The 26405-nt window shown below is 57.1% G+C and overlaps 1 protein-coding gene across 1 annotated transcript; it reads right to left on the bottom strand.

Annotated features, from left to right (window-relative positions):
• Positions 1 to 1687: 1687 nt before the first annotated feature.
• On the bottom strand, positions 1688 to 25857 carry LOC140468438 (carbonic anhydrase 14-like). Its single transcript, XM_072564534.1, has 4 exons — positions 25769 to 25857; positions 12567 to 12633; positions 6066 to 6220; positions 1688 to 2023 (listed from the first exon to the last, which is right to left on the bottom strand). The coding sequence occupies exons 1-4, from the start codon at positions 25811 to 25813 to the stop codon at positions 1928 to 1930; spliced, it is 363 nt and encodes a 120-aa protein (XP_072420635.1). The 5' UTR covers positions 25814 to 25857; the 3' UTR covers positions 1688 to 1927.
• Positions 25858 to 26405: the final 548 nt, after the last annotated feature.

The following is a 26405-nucleotide window of genomic DNA, read 5'->3' as shown; positions in this document are numbered from 1 at the left end:
GAGAGGGAGAGGAGGGGGGAATGGGGGTGAGAGGGAGGGGGGGAATGGGGGGGAGAGGGAGGGGGGGGAATGGGGGTGAGAGGGAGAGGAGGGGGGAATGGGGGTGAGAGGAGAGAGGGGGGAATGGGGTGAGAGGGAGAGGGGGGAATGGGGGTGAGAGAGAGAGAGAGATAGAGGGGAGAATGGGGGTGAGAGAGAGAGGGGGGGAATGGGGGTGAGAGGAGAGAGAGAGGGGGGGAATGGGGGTGAGAGGGAGAGGGGGGAATGGGGGTGAGAGAGAGAGAGAGATAGAGGGGAAGAATGGGGGTGAGAGAGAGAGGGGAAGAATGGGGGTGTGAGGGAGAGGGGGGGAATGGGGGTGAGAGGGAGAGAGAGAGAGAGAGGGGAAGAATGGGGGTGAGAGAGAGAGGGGGGAATGGGGGTGAGAGGGAGAGAGAGGGGGGGAATGGGGGTGAGAGGGAGAGGGGGAATGGGGGTGAGAGGGAGAGGGGGGAATGGGGGTGAGAGGGAGGGGGGGAATGGGGGTGAGAGAGAGAGGGGGGAAATGGGGGTGAGAGGGAGAGGGGGGGAATGGGGGGGAGAGGGAGAGGGGGGAATGGGGGTGAGAGAGAGGGGGGAGGAATGGGGGTGAGAGAGAGGGGGAATTGGGGTGAGAGGGAGAGAGAGAGAGAGGGGAAGAATGGGGGTGAGAGAGAGAGGGGGGGAATGGGGGTGAGAGGGAGAGGAGAGGGGGGGGAATGGGGGGTGAGAGGGAGGGAGGAATGGGGGTGAGAGGGAGGGGGGAATGGGGGTGAGAGGGAGGGGGGGAATGGGGGTGAGAGAGAGAGGGGGAAGAATGGGGGTGAGAGGAGAGGGGGGAATGGGGGGTGAGAGGGAGAGGAGAGAGAGGGGGGGTAATGGGGGGTGAGAGGGAGGGGGGGAATGGGGGTGAGAGGGAGGGGGGGAATGGGGGTGAGAGAGAGAGGGGGGGAAATGGGGGTGAGAGGGGAGAGAGAGGGAGAGAGGGGGGAATGGGGGGTGAGAGGGAGAGAGGGGGGGTGGAATGGGGGTGAGAGAGAGAGGGGGGAATGGGGGGGTGTGAGAGTGAGGGGGGAATGGGGGGTGGGAGAGAGAGGGGGGAATGGGGGTGGGAGAGTGAGGGGGGAATGGGGGTGGGAGAGAGGGGGGGGAATGGGGGTGGGAGAGAGAGGGGGGGAATGGGGGTGGGAGAGAGAGGGGGAATGGGGGTGGGAGTGAGAGGGGGGAATGGGGGTGGGAGGGAGAGAGGGGGGGGGATGTGGGGGTGAGGAGAGAGAGGGAGGGGAATGGGGGTGTGAGAGTGGAGGGGGGGAATGGGGGTGAGAGAGAGGGGGGAATGGGGGATGTGTGTGTGAGAGAGAGAGAGAGAGGGAGAGGGAATTCGGGTGAGATGGCGGGAATGAGAGAGAGAGGGGGGGGAAGGGGGTGAGAGAGAGGGAACAAGAGAAAGAGAGAGAGAGAGAGAGACTGCCGTATGAATCCCAGTAACTGCTGGAAGCCGGCCCAGGGAGATCTCTATCCGAGAGGAGGGCTGCACGGGAGGTGGCAGCGTCTGGCTGGGTTTGGAATGAAGTTGCTGACCCCTTCACACGGGGGTTTTATTGGAACAGGACATTGTTCACCAGCTGGACGGGGATAACAAACACGAAACACAGAGGAGACTCAAGAGTGGTCAGGATTTGTCGTTTAATGGTCCCTTTGCCTGTTCACGAACAAACTGATGTTATCTCCCGTCAAATCGTGGGATTTCGGAGATCTCTGTCCCCTCACCCGCCCGCGGATTACGAGGCGTGGTCATCTTTTCCGAAGGTGGGGGTTATTGAGCAGTCGGTTGCAACGCCGCGTCAATACATCCGTCAGCCAGGTCATGCTGAGAGGGGGTCGGAGGGTCAGAGTGCAGCCTCAGAGGTCAGCCCTTGCAGTAGGTCACCTTGCGCCGGTTCAAGGGCTGCACCGGCCGGAACGTGTTATAGTCCCAACTCAGGGATTTCACAAACACCTTGTACTGTCAAACAGGGAACAGACAGGAACAATCGTTACAGAGCATTCGGAGGGTCAGTGCTGAGGGAGTGGGCACTGTCGGAGGGTCAGTGCTGAGGGAGTGAGCACTGTCGGAGGGTCAGTGCTGAGGGAGTCGGCCCTGTCGGAGGGTCAGTGCTGAGGGAGAGGGCACTGTCGGAGGGTCAGTGCTGAGGGAGAGGGCGCTGTCAGAGGGTCAGTGCTGAGGGAGAGGGCGCTGTCGGAGGGTCAGTGCTGAGGGAGTGGGCCCTGTCAGAGGGTCAGTGCTGAGGGAGTGGGCACTGAACGAGGGTCAGTGCTGAGGGAGTGCCGCACTGTCGGAGGGTCAGTGCTGAGGGCGTTTCGCACTGTCGGAGGGTCAGTGCTGAGGGAGTGGGCACTGTCGGAGGGTCAGTGCTGAGGGAGTGCCGCAGTGTCGGAGGGTCAGTGCTGAGGGAGTGCCGCAGTGTCGGAGGGTCAGTGCTGAGGGAGTGGACACTGTCGGAGGGTCAGTGCTGAGGGAGTGGACACTGTCGGAGGGTCAGTGCTGAGGGAGTGCTGCACTGTCGGTTGGTCAGTTCTGAGGGAGTGGACACTGTCGGAGGGTCAGTGCTGAGGGAGTGCCGCACTGTCGGAGGGTCAGTGCTGAGGGCGTTTCGCACTGTCGGAGGGTCAGTGCTGAGGGAGTGGGCACTGTCGGAGGGTCAGTGCTGAGGGAGTGCCGCACTGTCGGAGGGTCAGTGCTGAGGGAGTGCCGCAGTGTCAGAGGGTCAGTGCTGAGGGAGTGTGCCCTGTCAGAGGGTCAGTGCTGAGGGAGTGGGCACTGTCGGAGGGTCAGTCCTGAGGGAGTGCCGCACTCTTGGAGGGTCAGTGCTGAGCGAGTGCTGCACTGTCGGAGGGTCAGTGCTGAGGGAGTGCCGCACTGTTGGAGGGTCAGTGTTGAGGGAGTGCCGCACTGTCGGAGGGCCAGTGCTGAGGGAGTGGGCACTGTCGGAGGGTCAGTGCTGGGGGAGTGGGCCCTGTCGGAGGGTCAGTGCTGAGGGAGTGGGCACTGTCGGAGGGTCAGTGCTGAGGGAGTGACACACTGTCGGAGGGTCAGTGCTGAGGGAGTGGGCACTGTAGGAGGGTCAGTGCTGAGGGAGTGGACACTGTAGGAGGGTCAGTGCGGAGGGAGTGGGCACTGTCGAAGGGTCAGTGCTGAGGGAGTGGGCACTGTCGAAGGGTCAGTGCTGAGGGAGTGGGCACTGTCGAAGGGTCAGTGCTGAGGGAGTGGGCACTGTCGGAGGGTCAGTGCTGAGGGAGTGGGCACTGTCCGAGGGTCAGTGCTGAGGGAGTGGGCACTGTCGGAGGATCAGTGCTGAGGGAGTGGGCCCTGTCGGAGGGCCAGTGCTGAGGGAGTCGGCACTGTAGGAGGGTCAGTGCTGAGGGAGTGGGCACTGTCCGAGGGTCAGTGCTGAGGGAGTGGGCACTGTCGGACGGTCAGTGCTGAGGGAGTGCCGCACTGTCGGAGGGTCAGTGTTGAGGGAGTGCCGCACTGTCGCAGGGTCAGTGCTGGGGGAGTGGGCTCTGTCAGAGGGTCAGTGCTGAGGGAGTGGGCACTGTCAGAGGGTCAGTGCTGAGGGAGTGGGCACTGTCGGAGGGTCAGTGCTGAGGGAGTGGGCCCTGTCGGAGGGTCAGTGCTGAGGGAGTGGGCACTGTCGGAGGGTCAGTGCTGAGGGAGTGGGCACTGTCGGAGGGTCAGTGTTGAGGGAGTGCCACACTGTCGGAGGGTCAGTGTTGAGGGAGTGCCGCACTGTCGGAGGGTCAGTGCTGAGGGAGTGGGCACTGTCGGAGGGTCAGTGCTGAGGGAGTGTGCCCTGTCGGAGGGTCAGTGCTGAGGGAGTGGGCCCTGTCGGAGGGTCAGTGCTGAGGGAGTGGGCCCTGTCGGAGGGTCAGTGCTGAGGGAGTGGGCCCTGTCGGAGGGTCAGTGCTGAGGGAGTGGGCCCTGTCGGAGGGTCAGTGCTGAGGGAGTGGGCACTGTCGGGGGGTCAGTGCTGAGGGAGTGGGCCCTGTCGGAGGGTCAGTGCTGTGGGAGTGGGCACTGTCGGAGGGTCAGTGCTGAGGGAGTGGGCACTGTCGGAGGGTCAGTGCTGTGGGAGTGGGCACTGTCGGAGGGTCAGTCCTGAGGGAGTGCCGCACTCTTGGAGGGTCAGTGCTGAGCGAGTGCTGCACTGTCGGAGGGTCAGTGCTGAGGGAGTGCCGCACTGTCGGAGGGTCAGTGTTGAGGGAGTGCCGCACTGTCGGAGGGTCAGTGCTGAGGGAGTGGGCACTGTCGGAGGGTCAGTGCTGGGGGAGTGGGCCCTGTCGGAGGGTCAGTGCTGAGGGAGTGGGCACTGTCGGAGGGTCAGTGCTGAGGGAGTGACACACTGTCGGAGGGTCAGTGCTGAGGGAGTGGGCACTGTAGGAGGGTCAGTGTTGAGGGAGTGGACACTGTAGGAGGGTCAGTGCGGAGGGAGTGGGCACTGTCGAAGGGTCAGTGCTGAGGGAGTGGGCACTGTCGAAGGGTCAGTGCTGAGGGAGTGGGCACTGTCGAAGGGTCAGTGCTGAGGGAGTGGGCACTGTCGAAGGGTCAGTGCTGAGGGAGTGGGCACTGTCGGAGGGTCAGTGCTGAGGGAGTGGGCACTGTCGGAGGGTCAGTGCTGAGGGAGTGCCGCACTGTCGGAGGGTCAGTGCTGAGGGAGTGGGCACTGTCGGAGGGTCAGTGTCGAGGGAGTGCCGCACTGTCGGAGGGTCAGTGCTGAGGGAGTGCCGCACTGTCGGAGGGTCAGTGCTGAGGGAGTGGGCACTGTCGGAGGGTCAGTGCTGAGGGAGTGGGCACTGTCGGAGGATCAGTGCTGAGGGAGTGGGCCCTGTCGGAGGGCCAGTGCTGAGGGAGTCGGCACTGTAGGAGGGTCAGTGCTGAGGGAGTGGGCACTGTCCGAGGGTCAGTGCTGAGGGAGTGGGCACTGTCGGACGGTCAGTGCTGAGGGAGTGCCGCACTGTCGGAGGGTCAGTGCTGAGGGAGTGCCGCACTGTCGGAGGGTCAGTGCTGGGGGAGTGGGCTCTGTCAGAGGGTCAGTGCTGAGGGAGTGGGCACTGTCAGAGGGTCAGTGCTGAGGGAGTGGGCACTGTCAGAGGGTCAGTGCTGAGGGAGTGGGCACTGTCGGAGGGTCAGTGCTGAGGGAGTGGGCCCTGTCGGAGGGTCAGTGCTGAGGGAGTGGGCACTGTCGGAGGGTCAGTGCTGAGGGAGTGACACACTGTCGGAGGGTCAGTGCTGAGGGAGTGGGCACTGTAGGAGGGTCAGTGCTGAGGGAGTGGGCACTGTAGGAGGGTCAGTGCGGAGGGAGTGGGCACTGTCGAAGGGTCAGTGCTGAGGGAGTGGGCACTGTCGAAGGGTCAGTGCTGAGGGAGTGGGCACTGTCGGAGGGTCAGTGCTGAGGGAGTGGGCACTGTCGGAGGGTCATTGTTGAGGGAGTGCCGCACTGTCGGAGGGTCAGTGTTGAGGGAGTGCCGCACTGTCGGAGGGTCAGTGCTGAGGGAGTGGGCCCTGTCGGAGGGTCAGTGCTGAGGGAGTGGGCCCTGTCGGAGGGTCAGTGCTGAGGGAGTGGGCCCTGTCGGAGGGTCAGTGCTGAGGGAGTGGGCCCTGTCGGTGGGTCAGTGCTGAGGGAGTGGGCACTGTCGGGGGGTCAGTGCTGAGGGAGTGGGCCCTGTCGGAGGGTCAGTGCTGTGGGAGTGGGCACTGTCGGAGGGTCAGTGCTGAGGGTGTGGGCCCTGTCGGAGGGTCAGTGCTGAGGGAGTGGGCCCTGTCGGAGGGTCAGTGCTGAGGGAGAGGGCACTGTCAGAGGGTCAGTGATGAGGGAGTGGGCCCTGTCGGAGGGTCAGTGCTGAGGGAGTGGGCCCTGTCGGAGGGTCAGTGCTGAGGGAGTGGGCACTGTCGGAGGGTCAGTGCTGAGGGTGTGGGCCCTGTCGGAGGGTCAGTGCTGTGGGCCGGTTGTGAGTGTGGGTACACAGTCCTGCTGATGGTCCTGTACCTGTGAGACACTCATCGAGCTGGGCCGTTCGATCACTGTCCAGATGACATTCTCCGTACAGGGCGGGGTTGTGAGGGATCCCTCATACCGATAGAACGGACAGAGTTTCCAAGGAATGATCTTATCCAGGTTTAAGGCAACAGTCCGTCTCTGCCCTTGGGGTGGGGGGGGCGAGAAACAGAAATACGGAATTAACTCCGAATCCTCGCTTTAAAAGGCTCCGGGAGACTGGCCGAAGGTGGGAGTGAGGAATATGGGTCAGTGTGGGATTGAGAGATATGGGTCAGTGTGGGAGTGAGGGATATGGGTCAGTGTGGGATTGAGGGATATCTGACAGTGTGGGATTGAGGGATATGGGTCAGTGTGGGATTGAGGGATATGGGTCAGTGTGGGATTGAGGGATATGGGTCAGTGTGGGAGTGAGGGATATGGGTCAGTGTGGGATTGTGGGATATGGGTCAGTGTGGGAGTGAGGGATATGGGTCAGTGTGGGATTGAGGGATATCTGACAGTGTGGGATTGAGGGGTATGGGTCAGTGTGGGATTGAGAGATATGGGTCAGTGTGGGAGTGAGGGATATGGGTCAGTGTGGGATTGAGGGATATCTGACAGTGTGGGATTGAGGGATATGGGTCAGTGTGGGAGTGAGGGATATGGGTCAGTGTGGGAGTGAGGGATATGGGTCAGTGTGGGAGTGAGGGATTTGGGTCAGTGTGGGAGTGAGGGATATGGGTCAGTGTGGGAGTGAGGGATATGGGTCAGTGTGGGATTGAGGGATATGGGTCAGTGTGGAGTGAGGGATATGGGTCAGTGTGGGTTTGTGGGATATGGGTCAGTGTGGGATTCTGGGATATTGGTCAGTGTGGGATTGAGGGATATGCGTCAGTCTGGGGTATGGTTGATTGTGGGATTGAGGGTTATGGTTCAGTTGGGAGTTAGGGATATGGGTCAGTGAGGGATTGAGGGATATTGGTCAGTGTGGGATTATGAGATATGGGCCAGTGTGAGAATGAGGGATATGGGTCAGTGTGGGAGTGAGGTGTATGGGTCAGTGTGGAGTGAGGGATATGGATCAGTGTGGAGTGAGGGATATGTGACAGTGTGGGATTGAGGGATACAGGTCAGTGTGGGGTTAGGGATATGGGTCGTTGTCGGACTGAGGGATATGGGTCATTGTGGGATTGAGGGATATGTGACAGTGTGGGATTGAGGGATACGGGTGAGTGTGGGATTGAGGGATACGGGTCAGTGTGGGATTGAGGGATATGGGTCAGTGTGGGATTGAGGGATATGTGACAGTGTGGGATTGAGGGATATGGGTCAGTGTGGAGTGAGGGATATGGGTCAGTGTGGGAGTGAGGGATATGTGACAGTGTGGGATTGAGGGATATGGGTGAGTGTGGGATTGAGGGATATGGGTGAGTGTGGGATTGAGGGATATGTGACAGTGTGGGATTGAGGGATATGGGTCAGTGTGGGATTGAGGGATATGGGTCAGTGTGGGATTGAGGGATATGGGTCAGTGTGGGATTGAGGGATATGTGACAGTGTGGGGTTGAGGGATATGGGTCAGTGTGGGATTGAGGGATATGGGTCAGTGTGGGATTGAGGGATATGGGTCAGTGTGGGATTGAGGGATATGGGTCAGTGTGGGAGTGAGGGATATGTGTCAGTGTGGGATTGAGGGATATGGGTCAGTGTGGGTTTGTGGGATTCTGGGATATTGGTCAGTGTGGGATTGAGGGATATGCGTCAGTCTGGGGTATGGTTGATAGTGGGATTGAGAGTTATGGGTCAGTGTGGGAATGAGGGATATGGGTCAGTGAGGGATTGAGGGATAGGCGTCAGTGTGAGAATGAGGGATATGGGTCAGTGTGGGAGTGAGGGGTATGGGTCAGTGTGGGAGTGAGGGATATGGGTCAGTGTGGGATTGAGGGATATGGGTCAGTGTGGGATTGAGGGATATCGGTCAGTGTGGGATTGTGGGATACGGGTCAGTGTGGGGTTTAGGGATATGGGTCATTGTCGGACTGAGGGATATGTGTCATTGACGGACTGAGGGATATGGGTCAGTGTGGGACTGAGGGATATGGGTCAGTGTCAGATTGAGGGATATGGGTGAGTGTGGGAGTGAGGAAGATGGGTCAGTGTGGGGGTGAGGGATAGGCGTCAGTGTGGGATTGTGGGATATGGGTCAGTGTGGGATTGTGGGATATGGGTCAGTGTGGGATTGAGGGATATGGGTCAGTGTGGGCCATGGGAATATGGGTCAGGGTGGGACAGAGGGATATGGGTCAGTGTGGGATTGAGGGATATGGGTCAGTATGGGATTGTGGGATGTGGGATTGAGGGATATGGGTCAGTGTGGGATTCTGGGATATGGGTCAGTGTGGGATTCTGGGATATGGATCAGTGTGGGTCTGAGGGATATGGGTGAGTGTGGGATTGTGGAATATGGGTCATTGTCGGACTGGGGGATATGGATCAGTGTGGGACTGGGGATATGGGTCACTGTGGGATTGTGGGATATGGGTCACTGTGGGATTGAGGGATAATGGTCAGTGTGGGATTGAGGGATATTGGTCAGTGTGAGACTGGGGGATATGGGTGAGTGTGGGACTGAGGGATATGGGTGAGTGTGGGACTGAGGGATATGGGTGAGTGTGGGACTGAGGGATATGGGTGAGTGTGGGACTGAGGGATATGGGTGAGTGTGGGACTGAGGGATATGGGTGAGTGTGGGACTGAGGGATATGGGTGAGTGTGGGACTGAGGGATATGGGTGAGTGTGGGACTGAGGGATATGGGTGAGTGTGGGACTGAGGGATCTGGGTCAGTGTGGGACTGAGGGATCTGGGTCAGTGTGGGACTGAGGGATCTGGGTCAGTGTGGGACTGAGGGATCTGGGTCAGTGTGGGATTGTGGGATATGGGTCAGTGTGGGACTGAGGGATATGGGTCAGTGTGGGATTGTGGGATATGGGTCAGTGTGGGACTGAGGGATAGGCGTCAGTGTGGAATTGTGGGATATGGGTCAGTGTGGGATTGAGGGATATGGGTCAGTGTGGGATTGTGGGATATGGGTCAGTGTGGGAGTGAGGGATTTGGGTCAGTGTGGGTTTGAGGGATATGGGTCAGTGTGGGAGTGAGGGATTTGGGTCAGTGTGGGAGTGAGGGATTTGGGTCAGTGTGGGAGTGAGGGATATGGGTCAGTGTGGGAGTGAGGGATTTGGGTCAGTGTGGGAGTGAGGGATATGGGTCAGTGTGGGAGTGAGGGATATGGGTCAGTGTGGGAGTGAGGGATTTGGGTCAGTGCGGGACTGGGGGATATGAGTCAGTGGGTTTGAGGGATATGGGTCAGTGTGGGAGTGAGGGATATGGGTCAGTGTGGGAGTGAGGGATTTGGGTCAATGTGGGATTGTGGGATATGGGTCAATGTGGGACTGGGGGATATGGGTCAATGTGAGACTGGGGGATATGGGTCAGTGTGGGTTTGAGGGATATGGGTCAGTGTGGGAGTGAGGGATTTGGGTCAGTGTGGGTCATGGGAATATGGGTCAGGGTGGGACAGAGGGATATGGGTCAGTGTGGGATTGAGGGATATGGGTCAGTATGGGATTCTGGGATGTGGCATTGAGGGATATGGGTCAGTGTGGGATTAAGGGATATGGGTCAGTGTGGGATTCTGGGATGTGGGACTGAGGGATATGGGTGAGTGTGGGACTGAGGGATATGGGTGAGTGTGGGACTGAGGGATATGGGTGAGTGTGGGACTGAGGGATCTGGGTCAGTGTGGGACTGAGGGATCTGGGTCAGTGTGGGATTGTGGGATATGGGTCAGTGTGGGACTGAGGGATATGGGTCAGTGTGGGATTGTGGGATATGGGTCAGTGTGGGACTGAGGGATAGGCGTCAGTGTGGAATTGTGGGATATGGGTCAGTGTGGGATTGAGGGATATGGGTCAGTGTGGGATTGTGGGATATGGGTCAGTGTGGGAGTGAGGGATTTGGGTCAGTGTGGGAGTGAGGGATATGGGTCAGTGTGGGAGTGTGGGATATGGGTCAGTGTGGGAGTGAGGGATTTGGGTCAGTGTGGGTTTGAGGGATATGGGTCAGTGTGGGAGTGAGGGATTTGGGTCAGTGTGGGAGTGAGGGATATGGGTCAGTGTGGGAGTGAGGGATATGGGTCAGTGTGGGAGTGAGGGATATGGGTCAGTGTGGGAGTGAGGGATATGGGTCAGTGTGGGAGTGAGGGATTTGGGTCAGTGCGGGACTGGGGGATATGAGTCAGTGTGGGTTTGAGGGATATGGGTCAGTGTGGGAGTGAGGGATTTGGGTCAATGTGGGATTGTGGGATATGGGTCAATGTGGGACTGGGGGATATGGGTCAATGTGGGACTGGGGGATATGGGTCAGTGTGGGTTTGAGGGATATGGGTCAGTGTGGGAGTGAGGGATTTGGGTCAGTGTGGGTCATGGGAATATGGGTCAGGGTGGGACAGAGGGATATGGGTCAGTGTGGGATTGAGGGATATGGGTCAGTATGGGATTCTGGGATGTGGGATTGAGGGATATGGGTCAGTGTGGGATTCTGGGATGTGGGATTGAGGGATATGGGTCAGTGTGGGATTCTGGGATATGGGTCAGTGTGGGTCTGAGGGATATGGGTGAGTGTGGGATTGTGGAATATGGGTCATTCTCGGACTGGGGGATATGGATCAGTGTGGGACTGGGGATATGGGTCACTGTGGGATTGTGGGATATGGGTCACTGTGGGATTGAGGGATAATGGTCAGTGTGGGATTGAGGGATATTGGTCAGTGTGAGACTGGGGGATATGGGTGAGTGTGGGACTGAGGGATATGGGTGAGTGTGGGACTGAGGGATATGGGTGAGTGTGGGACTGAGGGATATGGGTGAGTGTGGGACTGAGGGATATGGGTGAGTGTGGGACTGAGGGATATGGGTGAGTGTGGGACTGAGGGATATGGGTGAGTGTGGGACTGAGGGATATGGGTCAGTGTGGGACTGAGGGATATGGGTCAGTGTGGGACTGAGGGATCTGGGTCAGTGTGGGATTGTGGGATATGGGTCAGTGTGGGATTGTGGGATATGGGTCAGTGTGGGACTGAGGGATAGGCGTCAGTGTGGAATTGTGGGATATGGGTCAGTGTGGAATTGTGGGATATGGGTCAGTGTGGGATTGAGGGATATGGGTCAGTGTGGGATTGTGGGATATGGGTCAGTGTGGGAGTGAGGGATTTGGGTCAGTGTGGGTTTGAGGGATATGGGTTAGTGTGGGAGTGAGGGATTTGGGTCAGTGTGGGAGTGAGGGATTTGGGTCAGTGTGGGAGTGAGGGATATGGGTCAGTGTGGGAGTGAGGGATTTGGGTCAGTGTGGGAGTGAGGGATATGGGTCAGTGTGGGAGTGAGGGACTTGGGTCAGTGCGGGACTGGGGGATATGAGTCAGTGTGGGTTTGAGGGATATGGGTCAGTGTGGGAGTGAGGGATTTGGGTCAATGTGGGATTGTGGGATATGGGTCAATGTGGGAGTGAGGGATATGGGTCAGTGTGGGTTTGAGGGATATGGGTCAGTGTGGGAGTGAGGGATATGGGTCAGTGTGGGAGTGAGGGATTTGGGTCAGTGTGGGACTGGGGGATATGGGTCAGTGTGGGAGTGAGGGATATGGGTCAGTGTGGGAGTGAGGGATTTGGGTCAGTGTGGGAGTGAGGGATATGGGTCAGTGTGGGAGTGAGGGATTTGGGTCAGTGCGGGACTGGGGGATATGGGTCAGTGTGGGTTTGAGGGATATGGGTCAGTATGGGATTGTGGGATTTGGGTCAATGTGGGATTGTGGGATATGGGTCAATGTGGGACTGGGGGATATGGGTCGGTGTGCGACTGGGGATATGAATCAGTGTGGTACTGAGGGAGATGGGTGAGTGTGGGAATGAGGGATATGGGTCAGTGTGGGATTGTGGGATATTGGCCAGTGTGGTATTGAGGGATGTGGGTCAGTATAGGATTGTGGGGTATGGGTCTGTGTGGGACTGAGGGATATGGGTGAATATGGGACTGAGTTATATGGGTCAGTGTAGGATTGAGGGATATGGGTCAGTGTAGGATTGAGGGATATGGGTCAGTGTGGGATTGAGGGATATGGGTCAGTGTGGGATTGAGGGATATGGGTCAGTGTGGGACTGTGGGATATGGGTCAGTGTGGGACTGTGGTATATGGGTCAGTGTGGGACTGTGGTATATGGGTCAGTGTGGGACTGTGGGATATGGGTCAGTGTGGGATTGAGGGATTTATGGTCAGTGTGGGACTGACTGATATTGGTCGTGTGGGATTGAGGGATATGGGTCAGGGTGGGATTCTGGGATATGGGTCAGTGTGGGAGTGAGGGATTTATGGTCAGTGTGGGACTGACTGATATTGGTCGTGTGGGATTGAGGGATATGGGTCAGTGTGGGATTGTAGCATATGGCACAGTGACCTACCCTTAAATCGCACATGAGGGAGCGTTTTTACAATTGGATCGAGGGCAGGATTCGACGTGGATGTGACCTGGAACAAAGTGAAGGGGAGAACAGTCACACCCCGGTTAGTGCGGTATCTCTCTCACTGACCCCGGTTAGTGCGGTATCTCTCTCACTGACCCCAGTTAGTGCGGTATCTCTCTCACTGACCCCAGTTAGTGCGGTATCTCTCTCACTAACCTCGGTTAGTGCGGTATCTCTCTCACTAACCTCGGTTAGTGCGGAATCTCTCTCACTGACCCCGGTTAGTGCGGTATCTCTCTCACTAACCCCGGTTTGTGCGGTATCTCTCTCGCTCAGTGACCCCGGTTAGTGCGGTATCTCTCTCTCTCTCTGACCCCGGTGAGTGCGGTATCTCTCTCTCTCACTGACCCCGGTTAGTGCGGTATTTCTCTCTCTCTCTCTGACCCCGGTTAGTGCGGTATCTCTCTCTCTCTGACCCCGGTGAGTGCGGTATCTCTCTCTCTCTCACTGACCCCAGTTAGTGCGGTTTCTCTCTCTCTCTCTCTGATCCCGGTTAGTGCGGTATCTCTCTCTCTCTCTCTCTGACCCCGGTTAGTGCGGTATCTCTCTCACTGACCCCGGTTAGTGCGGTATCTCTCTCTCTCTCACTGACCCCGGTTAGTGCGGTGTCTCTCTCACTGACCCCGGTTAATGCGGTATCTCTCTCACTGACCCCGGTTAGTGCGGTATCTCTCTCTCTCTCTCTGACCCCGGTTAGTGCGGTATATCTCTCTCTCTGACCCCGGTTAGTGCGGTATCTCTCTCTCACTGACCCTGGTTAGTGCGGTATCTCTCTCTCTCTCACTGACCTCGGTTAGTGCGGTATCTCTCTCTCTCACTGACCTCGGTTAGTGCGGTATCTCTCTCTCTCACTGACCCCGGTTAGTGCGGTATCTCTCTCTCTCACTGACCCCGGTGAGTGCGGTATTTCTCTCTCTCACTGACCCCGGTGAGTGCGGTATCTCTCTCTCTCACTAACCCCGGTTAGTGCGGTATCTCTCTCACTGACCTCGGTTAGTGCGGTATCTCTCTCTCTCTCTCACTGACCTCAGTTAGTGCGGTATCTCTCTCACTGACCCCGGTGAGTGCGGTATCTCTCTCTCTCTGACCCTGGTTAGTGCGGTATCTCTCTCTCTCTCACTGACCTCGGTTAGTGCGGTATCTCTCTCTCTCACTGACCTCGGTTATTGCGGTATCTCTCTCTCTCACTGACCCCGGTTAGTGCGGTATCTCTCTCTCTCACTGACCCCGGTGAGTGCGGTATTTCTCTCTCTCACTGACCCCGGTGAGTGCGGTATCTCTGTCACTGACCCCGGTTAGTGCGGTATCTCTCTCACTGACCCCGGTGAGAGCAGTATCTCTGTCACTGACCCCGGTGAGTGCGGTATCTCTCACACTGACCCCGGTTAGTGCACTATCTCTCTCACTGACCCCGGTGAGTGCGGTATCTCTCACACTGACCCCGGTGAGTGCAGTATCTCTGTCACTGACCCCGGTTAGTGCGGTATCTCTCTCACTGACCCCGGTTAGTGCGGTATCTCTCTCTCTCTGACCCCGGTGAGTGCGGTATCTCTCTCACTGACCCCGGTTAGTGCGGTGTCTCTCTCTCTCTCTCTCTGACCCCGGTTAGTGCGGTATCTCTCTCACTGACCCCGGTTAGTGCGGTATCTCTCTCTCTCTGACCCCGGTTAGTGCGGTATCTCTCTCTCTGACCCCGGTGAGTGCGGTATCTCTCTCTCTCACTGACCCTGGTTAGTGCGGTGTCTCTCTCTCTCTCACTGACCCCGGTTAGTGCGGTATCTCTCTCACTGACCCCGGTTAGTGCGGTATCTCTCTCTCTCTAACCCCGGTTAGTGCGGTTTCACTCTCACTGATCCCGGTTAGTGCGGTATCTCTCTCTCTCACTGACCCCGGTTAGTGCGGTATCTCTCTCTCTCTCTCACTGACCCCGGTTAGTGCGGTATCTCTCTCACTGATCCCGGTTAGTGCGGTATCTCTCTCTCTCTCTGACCCCGGTTAGTGCGGTATCTCTCTCACTGATCCCGGTTAGTGCTGTATCTCTCTCTCTCTCACTGACCCTGGTTAGTGCGGTATCTCTCTCTCTCTCTCTGACCCCGGTTAGTGCGGTATCTCTCTCTCTCACTGACCCCGGTTAGTGCGGTATCTCTCTCTCTCTGACCCCGGTTAGTGCGGTATCTCTCTCACTGACCCCGGTTAGTGTGGTATCTCTCTCTCTCTGACCCCGGTTAGTGCGGTATCTCTCTCACTGACCCCGGTTAGTGCGGTATCTCTCACACTGACCCCAGTTAGTGCGGTATCTCTCTCTCTCTCTGACCCCGGTTAGTGCGGTATCTCTCTCTCTCACTGACCCTGGTTAGTGCAGTATCTCTCTCTCTCACTGATCCCGGTTAATGCGGTATCTCTCTCTCTCTCTGACCCCGGTTAGTGCGGTATCTCTCTCTCTCACTGACCCCGGTTAGTGCGGTATCTCTCTCTCTCTCACTGATCCCGGTTAGTGCGGTATCTCTCTCTCTCTCACTGACCCTGGTTAGTGCGGTATCTCTCTCTCTCACTGATCCCGGTTAATGCGGTATCTCACTCTCTCTCTGACCCCGGTTAGTGCGGTATCTCTCTCTCTCACTGATCCCGGTTAGTGCGGTATCTCTCTCTCTCTCACTGATCCCGGTTAGTGCGGTATCTCTCTCTCTCTCTCTGACCCCGGTGAGTGCGGTATCTCTCTCACTGATCCCAGTTAGTGCGGTATCTCTCTCTCTCTGACCCCGGTTAGTGCGGTTTCTCTCTCAATGATCCCGGTTAGTGCGGTATCTCGCTCACTGATTCCGGTTAGTGCGGTATCTCTCTCTGACCCCGGTTAGTGCGGTATCTCTCTCACTGACCCCGGTTAGTGTGGTATCTCTCTCTCTCTGACCCCGGTTAGTGCGGTATCTCTCTCTCTCACTGATCCCGGTTAGTGCGGTATCTCTCTCTCTCTCACTGATCCCGGTTAGTGCGGTATCTCTCTCTCTCTCACTGACCCCGGTTAGTGCGGTATCTCTCTCTCTCTCTGACCCCGGTGAGTGCGGTATCTCTCTCACTGATCCCAGTTAGTGCGGTATCTCTCACTCTGACCCTGGTTAGTGAGGTATCTCTCTCACTGATCCCGGTTAGTGCGGTATCTCTCTCACTGATCCCGGTTAGTGCGGTATCTCTCTCTCTCACTGATCCCGGTTAGTGCGGTATCTCTCTCTCTCACTGATCCCGGTTATTGCGGTATCTCTCTCTCTCACTGACCCCGGTTAGTGCGGTATCGCTCTCTCACTGACCCCGGATAGTGCGGTATCTCTCTCTCTCTCTAACCCCGGTGAGTGCGGTATCTCTCTCTCTGACCCCGGTGAGTGCGGTATCTCTCTCTCTGACCCCGGTTAGTGCGGTATCTCTCTCACTGATCCCGGTTAGTGCGGTATCTCGCTCTCTCACTGACCCCGGTTAGTGCGGTATCTCTCTCACTGACCCCGGTTAGTGCGGTATCTCTCTCTCTCACTGACCCAGGTTAGTGCGGTATCTTTCTCTCTCACTGACCCCGGTTAGTGCGGTATCTCTCTCTCTGACCCTGGTTAGTGCGGTATCTCTCTCACTGACCCCGGTTAGTGCGGTATCTCTCTCTCACTGACCCCGGTTAGTGCGGTATCTCTCTCACTGACCCCGGTTAGTGCGGTATCTCTCTCTCTCACTACCCCAGTTAGTGCGGTATCTCTCTCTCTCACTGACCCCGGTTAGTGCGGTATCTCTCTCTCTCCCACTGACCCCGGTTCGTGCGGTATCTCTCTGACTGACCCCGGTTAGTGCGGTATCTCTCTCAATGACCCTGGTTAGTGCGGTATCTCTCTCACTGACCCCGGTTAGTGCGGTATCTCTCTCTCTCTGACCCCGGTTAGTGCGGTATCTCTCTCTCTGACCCCGGTGAGTGCGGTATCTCTCTCTCTCACTGACCCTGGTTAGTGCGGTGTCTCTCTCTCTCTCACTGACCCCGGTTAGTGCGGTATCTCTCTCACTGACCCCGGTTAGTGCGGTATCTCTCTCTCACTGACCCCGGTTAGTGCGGTATCTCTCTCACTGACCCCGGTTAGTGCGGTATCTCTCTCTCTCACTACCCCAGTTAGTGCGGTATCTGTCTCTCTCACTGACCCCGGTTAGTGCGGTATCTCTCTCTCTCCCACTGACCCCGGTTCGTGCGGTATCTCTCTGACTGACCCCGGTTAGTGCGGTATCTCTCTCTCACTGACCCCGGTTAGTGCGGTATCTCTCTCTCACTGACCCCGGTTAGTGCGGTATCTCTCTCTCTCACTGACCCCGGTTAGTGCGGTATCTCTCTCTCTCTCTCTGACCCCGGTTAGTGCGGTATCTCTCTCTCACTGACCCCGGTTAGTGCGGTATCTCTCTCTCTCACTGACCCCGGTTAGTGCGGTATCTCTCTCTCTCTCTCTGACCCCGGTTAGTGCGGTATCTCTCTCACTGACCCCGGTTAGTGCGGTATCTCTCTCTCTCACTGACCCCGGTTAGTGCGGTATCTCTCTCACTGACCCCGGTTAGTGCGGTATCTCTCTCTCTCTAACCCCGGTTAGTGCGGTTTCACTCTCACTGATCCCAGTTAGTGCGGTATCTCTCTCTCTCACTGACCCCGGTTAGTGCGGTATCTCTCTCTCTCTCTCACTGACCCCGGTTAGTGCGGTATCTCTCTCACTGATCCCGGTTAGTGCGGTATCTCTCTCTCTCTCTGACCCCGGTTAGTGCGGTATCTCTCTCACTGATCCCGGTTAGTGCTGTATCTCTCTCTCTCTCACTGACCCTGGTTAGTGCGGTATCTCTCTCTCTCTCTCTGACCCCGGTTAGTGCGGTATCTCTCTCTCTCACTGACCCCGGTTAGTGCGGTATCTCTCTCTCTCTGACCCCGGTTAGTGCGGTATCTCTCTCACTGACCCCGGTTAGTGTGGTATCTCTCTCTCTCTGACCCCGGTTAGTGCGGTATCTCTCTCTCTGACCCCGGTTAATGCGGTATCTCTCTCACTGACCCCGGTTAGTGCGGTATCTCTCACACTGACCCCAGTTAGTGCGGTATCTCTCTCTCTCTCTGACCCCGGTTAGTGCGGTATCTCTCTCTCTCACTGACCCTGGTTAGTGCGGTATCTCTCTCTCTCACTGATCCCGGTTAATGCGGTATCTCTCTCTCTCTCTGACCCCGGTTAGTGCGGTATCTTTCTCTCTGACCCCGGTTAGTGCGGTATCTCTCTCTCTGACCCCGGTTAATGTGGTATCTCTCTCACTGACCCCGGTTAGTGCGGTATCTCTCACACTGACCCCAGTTAGTGCGGTATCTCTCTCTCTCTCTGACCCCGGTTAGTGCGGTTTCTCTCTCTCTCACTGATCCCGGTTAATGCGGTATCTCTCTCTCTCTCTGACCCCGGTTAGTGCGGTATCTCTCTCTCTCACTGACCCCGGTTAGTGCGGTATCTCTCTCTCTCTCACTGATCCCGGTTAGTGCGGTATCTCTCTCTCTCTCACTGACCCTGGTTAGTGCGGTATCTCTCTCTCTCACTGATCCCGGTTAATGCGGTATCTCACTCTCTCACTGACCCCGGTTAGTGCGGTATCTCTCTCTCTCTCTGACCCCGGTGAGTGCGGTATCTCTCTCACTGATCCCAGTTAGTGCGGTATCTCTCTCTCTCTGACCCCGGTTAGTGCGGTTTCTCTCTCAATGATCCCGGTTGGTGCGGTATCTCGCTCACTGATTCCGGTTAGTGCGGTATCTCTCTCTGACCCTGGTTAGTGCGGTATCTCTCTCACTGACCCCGGTTAGTGTGGTATCTCTCTCTCTCTGACCCCGGTTAGTGCGGTATCTCTCTCACTGACCCCGGTTACTGCGGTATCTCTCTCTGACCCCGGTTAGTGCGGTATCTCTCTCACTGACCCCGGTTAGTGCGGTATCTCTCTCTCTCACTGACCCTGGTTAGTGCGGTATCTCTCTCTCTCACTGATCCCGGTTAATGCGGTATCTCTCTCTCTCTCTGACCCCGGTTAGTGCGGTATCTCTCTCTCTCACTGACCCTGGTTAGTGCGGTATCTCTCTCTCTCACTGATCCCGGTTAGTGCGTATCTCTCTCTCTCTCACTGATCCCGGTTAGTGCGGTATCTCTCTCTCTCACTGACCCTGGTTAGTGCGGTATCTCTCTCTCTCACTGATCCCGGTTAGTGCGGTATCTCTCTCTCTCTCACTGATCCCGGTTAGTGCTGTATCTCTCTCACTGACCCCGGTTAGTGCGGTATCTCTCTCACTGACCCTGGTTAGTGCGGTATCTCTCTCTCTCTCACTGACCCTGGTTAGTGCGGTATCTCTCTCTCTCACTGATCCCGGTTAATGCGGTATCTCACTCTCTCTCTGACCCCGGTTAGTGCGGTATCTCTCTCTCTCACTGATCCCGGTTAGTGCGGTATCTCTCTCTCTCTCACTGATCCCGGTTAGTGCGGTATCTCTCTCTCTCTCACTGACCCCGGTTAGTGCGGTATCTCTCTCTCTCTCTGACCCCGGTGAGTGCGGTATCTCTCTCACTGATCCCAGTTAGTGCGGTATCTCTCTCTCTCTGACCCCGGTTAGTGCGGTTTCTCTCTCAATGATCCCGGTTAGTGCGGTATCTCGCTCTCTGATTCCGGTTAGTGCGGTATCTCTCTCTGACCCCGGTTAGTGCGGTATCTCTCTCACTGACCCCGGTTAGTGTGGTATCTCTCTCTCTCTGACCCCGGTTAGTGCGGTATCTCTCTCACTGACCCCGGTTAGTGCGGTATCTCTCTCTGACCCCGGTTAGTGCGGTATCTCTCTCACTGACCCCGGTTAGTGCGGTATCTCTCTCTCTCACTGACCCTGCTTAGTGCGGTATCTCTCTCTCTCACTGATCCCGGTTAATGCGGTATCTCTCTCTCTCTCTGACCCCGGTTAGTGCGGTATCTCTCTCTCTCACTGACCCTGGTTAGTGCGGTATCTCTCTCTCTCACTGATCCCGGTTAGTGCGGTATCTCTCTCTCTCTCACTGATCCCAGTTAGTGCGGTATCTCTCTCTCTCACTGACCCTGGTTAGTGCGGTATCTCTCTCTCTCACTGATCCCGGTTAGTGCGGTATCTCTCTCTCTCTCACTGATCCCGGTTAGTGCGGTATCTCTCTCGCTGACCCCGGTTAGTGCGGTATCTCTCTCACTGACCCCGGTTAGTGCGGTATCTCTCTCTCTCTCTGACCCCGGTGAGTGCGGTATCTCTCTCACTGACCCCGGTTAGTGTGGTATCTCTCTCTCTCTGACCCCGGTTAGTGCGGTATCTCTCTCTCTGACCCCGGTTAATGCGGTATCTCTCTCACTGACCCCGGTTAGTGCGGTATCTCTCACACTGACCCCAGTTAGTGCGGTATCTCTCTCTCTCTCTGACCCCGGTTAGTGCGGTATCTCTCTCTCTCACTGACCCTGGTTAGTGCGGTATCTCTCTCTCTCACTGATCCCGGTTAATGCGGTATCTCTCTCTCTCTCTGACCCCGGTTAGTGCGGTATCTTTCTCTCTGACCCCGGTTAGTGCGGTATCTCTCTCTCTGACCCCGGTTAATGTGGTATCTCTCTCACTGACCCCGGTTAGTGCGGTATCTCTCACACTGACCCCAGTTAGTGCGGTATCTCTCTCTCTCTCTGACCCCGGTTAGTGCGGTTTCTCTCTCTCTCACTGATCCCGGTTAATGCGGTATCTCTCTCTCTCTCTGACCCCGGTGAGTGCGGTATCTCTCTCACTGATCCCAGTTAGTGCGGTATCTCTCTCTCTCTGACCCCGGTTAGTGCGGTTTCTCTCTCAATGATCCCGGTTGGTGCGGTATCTCGCTCACTGATTCCGGTTAGTGCGGTATCTCTCTCTGACCCTGGTTAGTGCGGTATCTCTCTCACTGACCCCGGTTAGTGTGGTATCTCTCTCTCTCTGACCCCGGTTAGTGCGGTATCTCTCTCACTGACCCCGGTTACTGCGGTATCTCTCTCTGACCCCGGTTAGTGCGGTATCTCTCTCACTGACCCCGGTTAGTGCGGTATCTCTCTCTCTCACTGACCCTGGTTAGTGCGGTATCTCTCTCTCTCACTGATCCCGGTTAATGCGGTATCTCTCTCTCTCTCTGACCCCGGTTAGTGCGGTATCTCTCTCTCTCACTGACCCTGGTTAGTGCGGTATCTCTCTCTCTCACTGATCCCGGTTAGTGCGTATCTCTCTCTCTCTCACTGATCCCGGTTAGTGCGGTATCTCTCTCTCTCACTGACCCTGGTTAGTGCGGTATCTCTCTCTCTCACTGATCCCGGTTAGTGCGGTATCTCTCTCTCTCTCACTGATCCCGGTTAGTGCGGTATCTCTCTCACTGACCCCGGTTAGTGCGGTATCTCTCTCACTGACCCCGGTTAGTGCGGTATCTCTCTCTCTCTCACTGACCCTGGTTAGTGCGGTATCTCTCTCTCTCACTGATCCCGGTTAATGCGGTATCTCACTCTCTCTCTGACCCCGGTTAGTGCGGTATCTCTCTCTCTCACTGATCCCGGTTAGTGCGGTATCTCTCTCTCTCTCACTGATCCCGGTTAGTGCGGTATCTCTCTCTCTCTCACTGACCCCGGTTAGTGCGGTATCTCTCTCTCTCTCTGACCCCGGTGAGTGCGGTATCTCTCTCACTGATCCCAGTTAGTGCGGTATCTCTCTCTCTCTGACCCCGGTTAGTGCGGTTTCTCTCTCAATGATCCCAGTTAGTGCGGTATCTCTCTCTCTCTCTCACTGACCCTGGTTAATGCGGTATCTCTCTCTCTCTCACTGATCCTGGTTAGTGCGGTATCTCTCTCTCTCTCTGACCCCGGTTAGTGCGGTATCTCTCTCACTGACTCCGGTTAGTGCGGTGTCTCGCTCTCTCACTGACCCCGGTTAGTGCGGTATCTCTCTCTCTCACTGACCCCGGTTAGTGCGGTATCTCTCTCTGACCCCGGTTAGTGCGGTATCTCTCTCACTGACCCCGGTTAGTGCGGTATCTCTCTCTCTCACTGACCCCGGTTAGTGCGGTGTCTCTCACACTGACCCCGGTTAGTGCGGTATCTCTCTCACTGACCCCGGTTAGTGCGGTTTCTCTCTCTCCCTCACTGATCCCGGTTAGTGCGGTATCTCTCTCACTGACCCCGGCTAGTGCGGTATCTCTCACACTGACCCCTGTTAGTGCGGTATCTCTCTCTGTCTCTGACCCCGGTTCGTGCGGTATCTCTCTCTCACACTGACCCCGGTTAGTGCGGTATCTCTCTCACTGAACCCGGTTAGTGCGGTATCTCTCTCTCTCACTGACCCCAGTTAGTGCGGTATCTCTCTCTCTCACTGACCCCGGTTAGTGCGGTATCTCTCTCTCTCTCACTGACCCCGGTTAGTGCGGTATCTCTCTGACTGACCCCGGTTAGTGCGGTATCTCTCTCACTGACCCCGGTTAGTGCGGTATCTCTCTCTCACTGACCCCGGTTAGTGCGGTATCTCTCTCTCTCACTGACCCCGGTTAGTGCGGTATCTCTCTCTCTCTCTCTGACCCCGGTTAGTGCGGTGTCTCTCTCACTGACCCCGGTTAGTGCGGTATCTGTCTCTCTCACTGACCCCGGTTAGTGCGGTATCTCTCTCACTGACCCCGGTTAGTGCGGTGTCTCTCACACTGACCCCGGTTAGTGCGGTGTCTCTCACACTGACCCCGGTTAGTGCGGTGTCTCTCACACTGACCCCGGTTACTGCGGTGTCTCTCTCACTGACCCCGGTTAGTGCGGTATCTCTCTCACTGACCCCGGTTAGTGCGGTATCTCTCTCTCTCTCTTACCCCGGTTAGTGCGGTATCTCTCTCTCTCACTGACCCTGGTTAGTGCGGTATCACTCTCACTGACCCCGGTGAGTGCGGTATCTCTCACACTGACCCCGGTTAGTGCGGTATCTCTCTCTCTCTCTGACCCCGGTAGGGGGGTATCTCTGTCTCTCTCTGACCCTGGTTAGTGCGTTGTCTCTCTCTCTCTCACTGACCCCGGTTAGTGCGGTATCTCTCTCACTGACCCCGGTTAGTGCGGTATCTCTCACACTGACCCCGGTTAGTGCGGTATCTCTTTCTCTCTCTGACCCCGGTTAGTTCGGTATCTCTCTCTCTCACTGACCCCGGGTAGTGCGGTATCTCTCTCTCTCTCACTGACCCTGGTTAGTGCGGTATCTCTCTCTCTCTAACCCCGGTGAGTGCGGTATCTCTCTCACTGATCCCGGTTAGTGCGGTATCTCTCTCACTGATCCCGGTTAGTGCGGTATCTCTCTCTCTCTAACCCCGGTGAGTGCGGTATCTCTCTCACTGATCCCGGTTAGTGCGGTATCTCTCTCACTGATACCGGTTAGTGCGGTATCTCTCTCTCTCTGACCCCGGTTAGTGCGGTATCTCTCTCACTGACCCCGGTTAGTGCGGTTTCTCTCTCACTGATCCCGGTTAGTGCGGTAACTCTCTCTCTCTCACTGACCCTGGTTAGTGCGGTATCTCTCACTCTCACTGAACCTGGTTAGTGCGGTATCTCTCTCACTGACCCCGGTTAGTGCGGTATCTCTCTCACTGACCCCGGTTAGTGCGGTATCTCTCTCGCTCTCACTGACCCCGGTTAGTGCGGTATCTCTCACTCTCACTGACCCCGGTTAGTGCGGTATCTCTCTCTCTGACCCCGGTTAGTGTGGTATCTCTCTCTCACAGACCCCGGTTAGTGCGGTATCTCTCTCTCTGACCCCGGTTAGTGCGGTATCTCTCTCTCTGACCCCGGTTAGTGCGGTGTCTCTCTCTCTCTGTCCCCGGTGAGTGCGGTATCTCTCTCTCTCTCTCTGACCCCGGTGAGTGCGGTATCTCTCTCTCTGACCCCGGTGAGTGCGGTATCTCTCTCTCTCTCTCTCACTGACCCCGGTTAGTGCGGTATCTCTCTCTCTCTGACCCAGGTGAGTGCGGTATCTCTCTCTCTCTGACCCAGGTTAGTGCGGTATCTCTCTCTCTCTGACCCCGGTGAGTGCGGTATCTCTCTCTCTCTCTGACCCCGGTGAGTGCGGTATCTCTCTCTCTCTCTGACCCCGGTGAGTGCGGTATCTCTCTCTCTCTCTCTCTCTGACCCCGGTGAGTGCGGTATCTCTCTCTCTCTCTCTCACTGACCCCGGTTAGTGCGGTATCTCTCTCTCTCACTGACCCCAGTTAGTGCGGTATCTCTCTCTCTCACTGACCCCGGTTAGTGCGGTATCTCTCTCTCTCTCTCTCTCTGACCCCGGTGAGTGCGTTATCTCTCTCTCTCTCTCTCTCTCTGACCCCGGTGAGTGCGTTATCTCTCTCTCTCTCTCTCTCTCTGACCCCGGTGAGTGCGTTATCTCTCTCTCTCTCTCTCTCTGACCCCGGTGAGTGCGGTATCTCTCTCACTGACCCCGGTTAGTGCGGTATCTCTCTCTCTCACTGACCCCGGTTAGTGCGGTATCTCTCTCACTGACCCCGCTTAGTGCGGTATCTCTCTCTCTCACTGACCCCGGTTAGTGCGGTATCTCTCTCTCTGACCCCGGTTAGTACGGTATCTCTCTCACTGACCCCGGTTAGTGCGGTATCTCTCTCTCTCACTGACCCCGGTTAGTGCGGTATCTCTCTCACTGACCCCAGTTAGTGCGGAATCTCTCTCACTGACCCCGGTTAGTGCGGTATCTCTCTCTCTCTCACTGACCCCGGTAAGTGCGGTATCGCTCTCTCTCTCACTGACCCCGGTTAGTGCGGTATCTCTCTCTCACTGACCCCGGTTAGTGCGGTATCTCTCCCTCTCACTGACCCCGGTTATTGCGGTATCTCTCTCTCTGACCCCGGTGAGTGCGGTATCTCTCTCTCTCTGACCCCGGTGAGTGCGGTATCTCTCTCTCTCTGACCCCGGTGAGTGCGGTATCTCTCTCTCTGAACCCGGTGAGTGCGGTATCTCTCTCTCTCTGACCCCGGTGAGTGCGGTATCTCTCTCTCTGAACCCGGTTCGTGCCGTATCTCTCTCTCTGACCCCAGTTAGTGCCGTATCTCTCTCTCTGACCCCGGTGAGTGCGGTATCTCTCTCTCTGACCCCGGTGAGTGCGGTATCTCTCTCTCTCTGACCCCGGTTAGTGCGGTATCTCTCTCTCTGACCCCGGTGAGTGCGGTATCTCTCTTTCTCTGACCCCGGTTAGTGCGGTATCTCTCTCTCTGACCCCGGTGAGTGCGGTATCTCTCTCTCTCTGACCCCGGTGAGTGCGGTATCTCTCTCTCTGACCCCGGTGAGTGCGGTATCTCTCTCTCTCTGACCCCAGTGAGTGCGGTATCTCTCTCTCTCTGACCCCGGTGAGTGCGGTATCTCTCTCACTGACCCCGGTGAGTGCGGTATCTCTCTCTCTGACCCCGGTTAGTGCGGTGTCTCTCTCTCTGACCCCGGTGTGTGCGGTATCTCTCTCTCTGACCCCGGTGAGTGCGGTATCTCTCTCTCTCTGACCCCGGTTAGTGCGGTATCTCTCTCTCTCTGACCCCGGTGAGTGCGGTATCTCTCTCTCTCTGACCCCGGTTTGTGCGGTATCTCTCTCTCTGACCCCGGTGAGTGCGGTATCTCTCTCTCTCTGACCCCGGTGAGTGCGGTATCTCTCTCTCTGACCCCGGTGAGTGCGGTATCTCTCTCTCTCTGACCCCGGTGAGTGCGGTATCTCTCTCACTGACCCCGGTGAGTGCGGTATCTCTCTCTCTGACCCCGGTTAGTGCGGTGTCTCTCTCTCTGACCCCGGTGAGTGCGGTATCTCTCTCTCTGACCCCGGTGAGTGCGGTATCTCTCTCTCTCTCTGACCCCGGTTAGTGCGGTATCTCTCTCACTGACCCCGGTTAGTGCGGTATTGCTCTCACTGACCCAGGTGAGTGCGGTATCTCTCTCTCACTGACCCCGGTTAGTGCGGTATCTCTCTCTCTGACCCCGGTTAGTGCGGTATCTCTCTCTCTGACCCCGGTTAGTGCGGTATCTCTCTCTCTGACCCCGGTTAGTGCGGTATCTCTCTCTCTCTCTGACTCCGGTTAGTGCGGTATTGCTCTCCCCCCGGTGATTACCTTGAAGAATATGGCGATAACCGCGATCCCTCTCCGGGATCTCATTGCCTCGTCTGTGCTCCCCGCTCTCACGTTCCCAAACACGAGGTGCATCTGTCGGAGGATTCAGCTCCGTGAGTGACTCCCTCCGGTACTCCCTCGGTGTTTCCCCCCCCCCCTCCCCTCACCACCCCGACTCCCTGAGTGTCTCCACTCCATCTCCCCTCCCCGACCCCCTCGGACTGACTCCCCCCCCCGACTCCCTCGGTCTGACCCCCCCTCCCAGACTCCCTCTGTCTGACCCCCCCGACTCCCTCGGACTGACCCCCCCGACTCCCTCTGTCTGACCCCCCCCACCCCGGCTCCATCGGACTGACCCCCCCCCCCCGACTCCCTCAGAGTGTCCCCCCCCGACTCCCTCAGAGTGTCCCCCCCCGACTCCCTCGGAGTGACCCCCCCAACTCCCTCGGATTGACCCCCCGACTCCCTCGGAGTGTTTTCCCCCCCGCCGACTCCCTTGTACTGACCCCCCCGACTCCCTCGGTCTGACCCCCCCCCCCCGACTCCCGGATTGACCCCCCCCCCGACTCTCTCCGTCTGAACTCCCCCCAGACTCCCTCGGAGTGTCTTCCCTCCTTCCCAATCCATCTCCCTCTCC

Source organism: Chiloscyllium punctatum, chromosome 47 (genome assembly GCF_047496795.1).
Source record: "Chiloscyllium punctatum isolate Juve2018m chromosome 47, sChiPun1.3, whole genome shotgun sequence".
NCBI classification, from domain to species: Eukaryota; Metazoa; Chordata; class Chondrichthyes; order Orectolobiformes; family Hemiscylliidae; genus Chiloscyllium; species Chiloscyllium punctatum.
The sequence above is the reverse complement of the archived record's forward strand: the minus strand, read 5'-3'. Positions and strand labels throughout refer to the sequence as shown.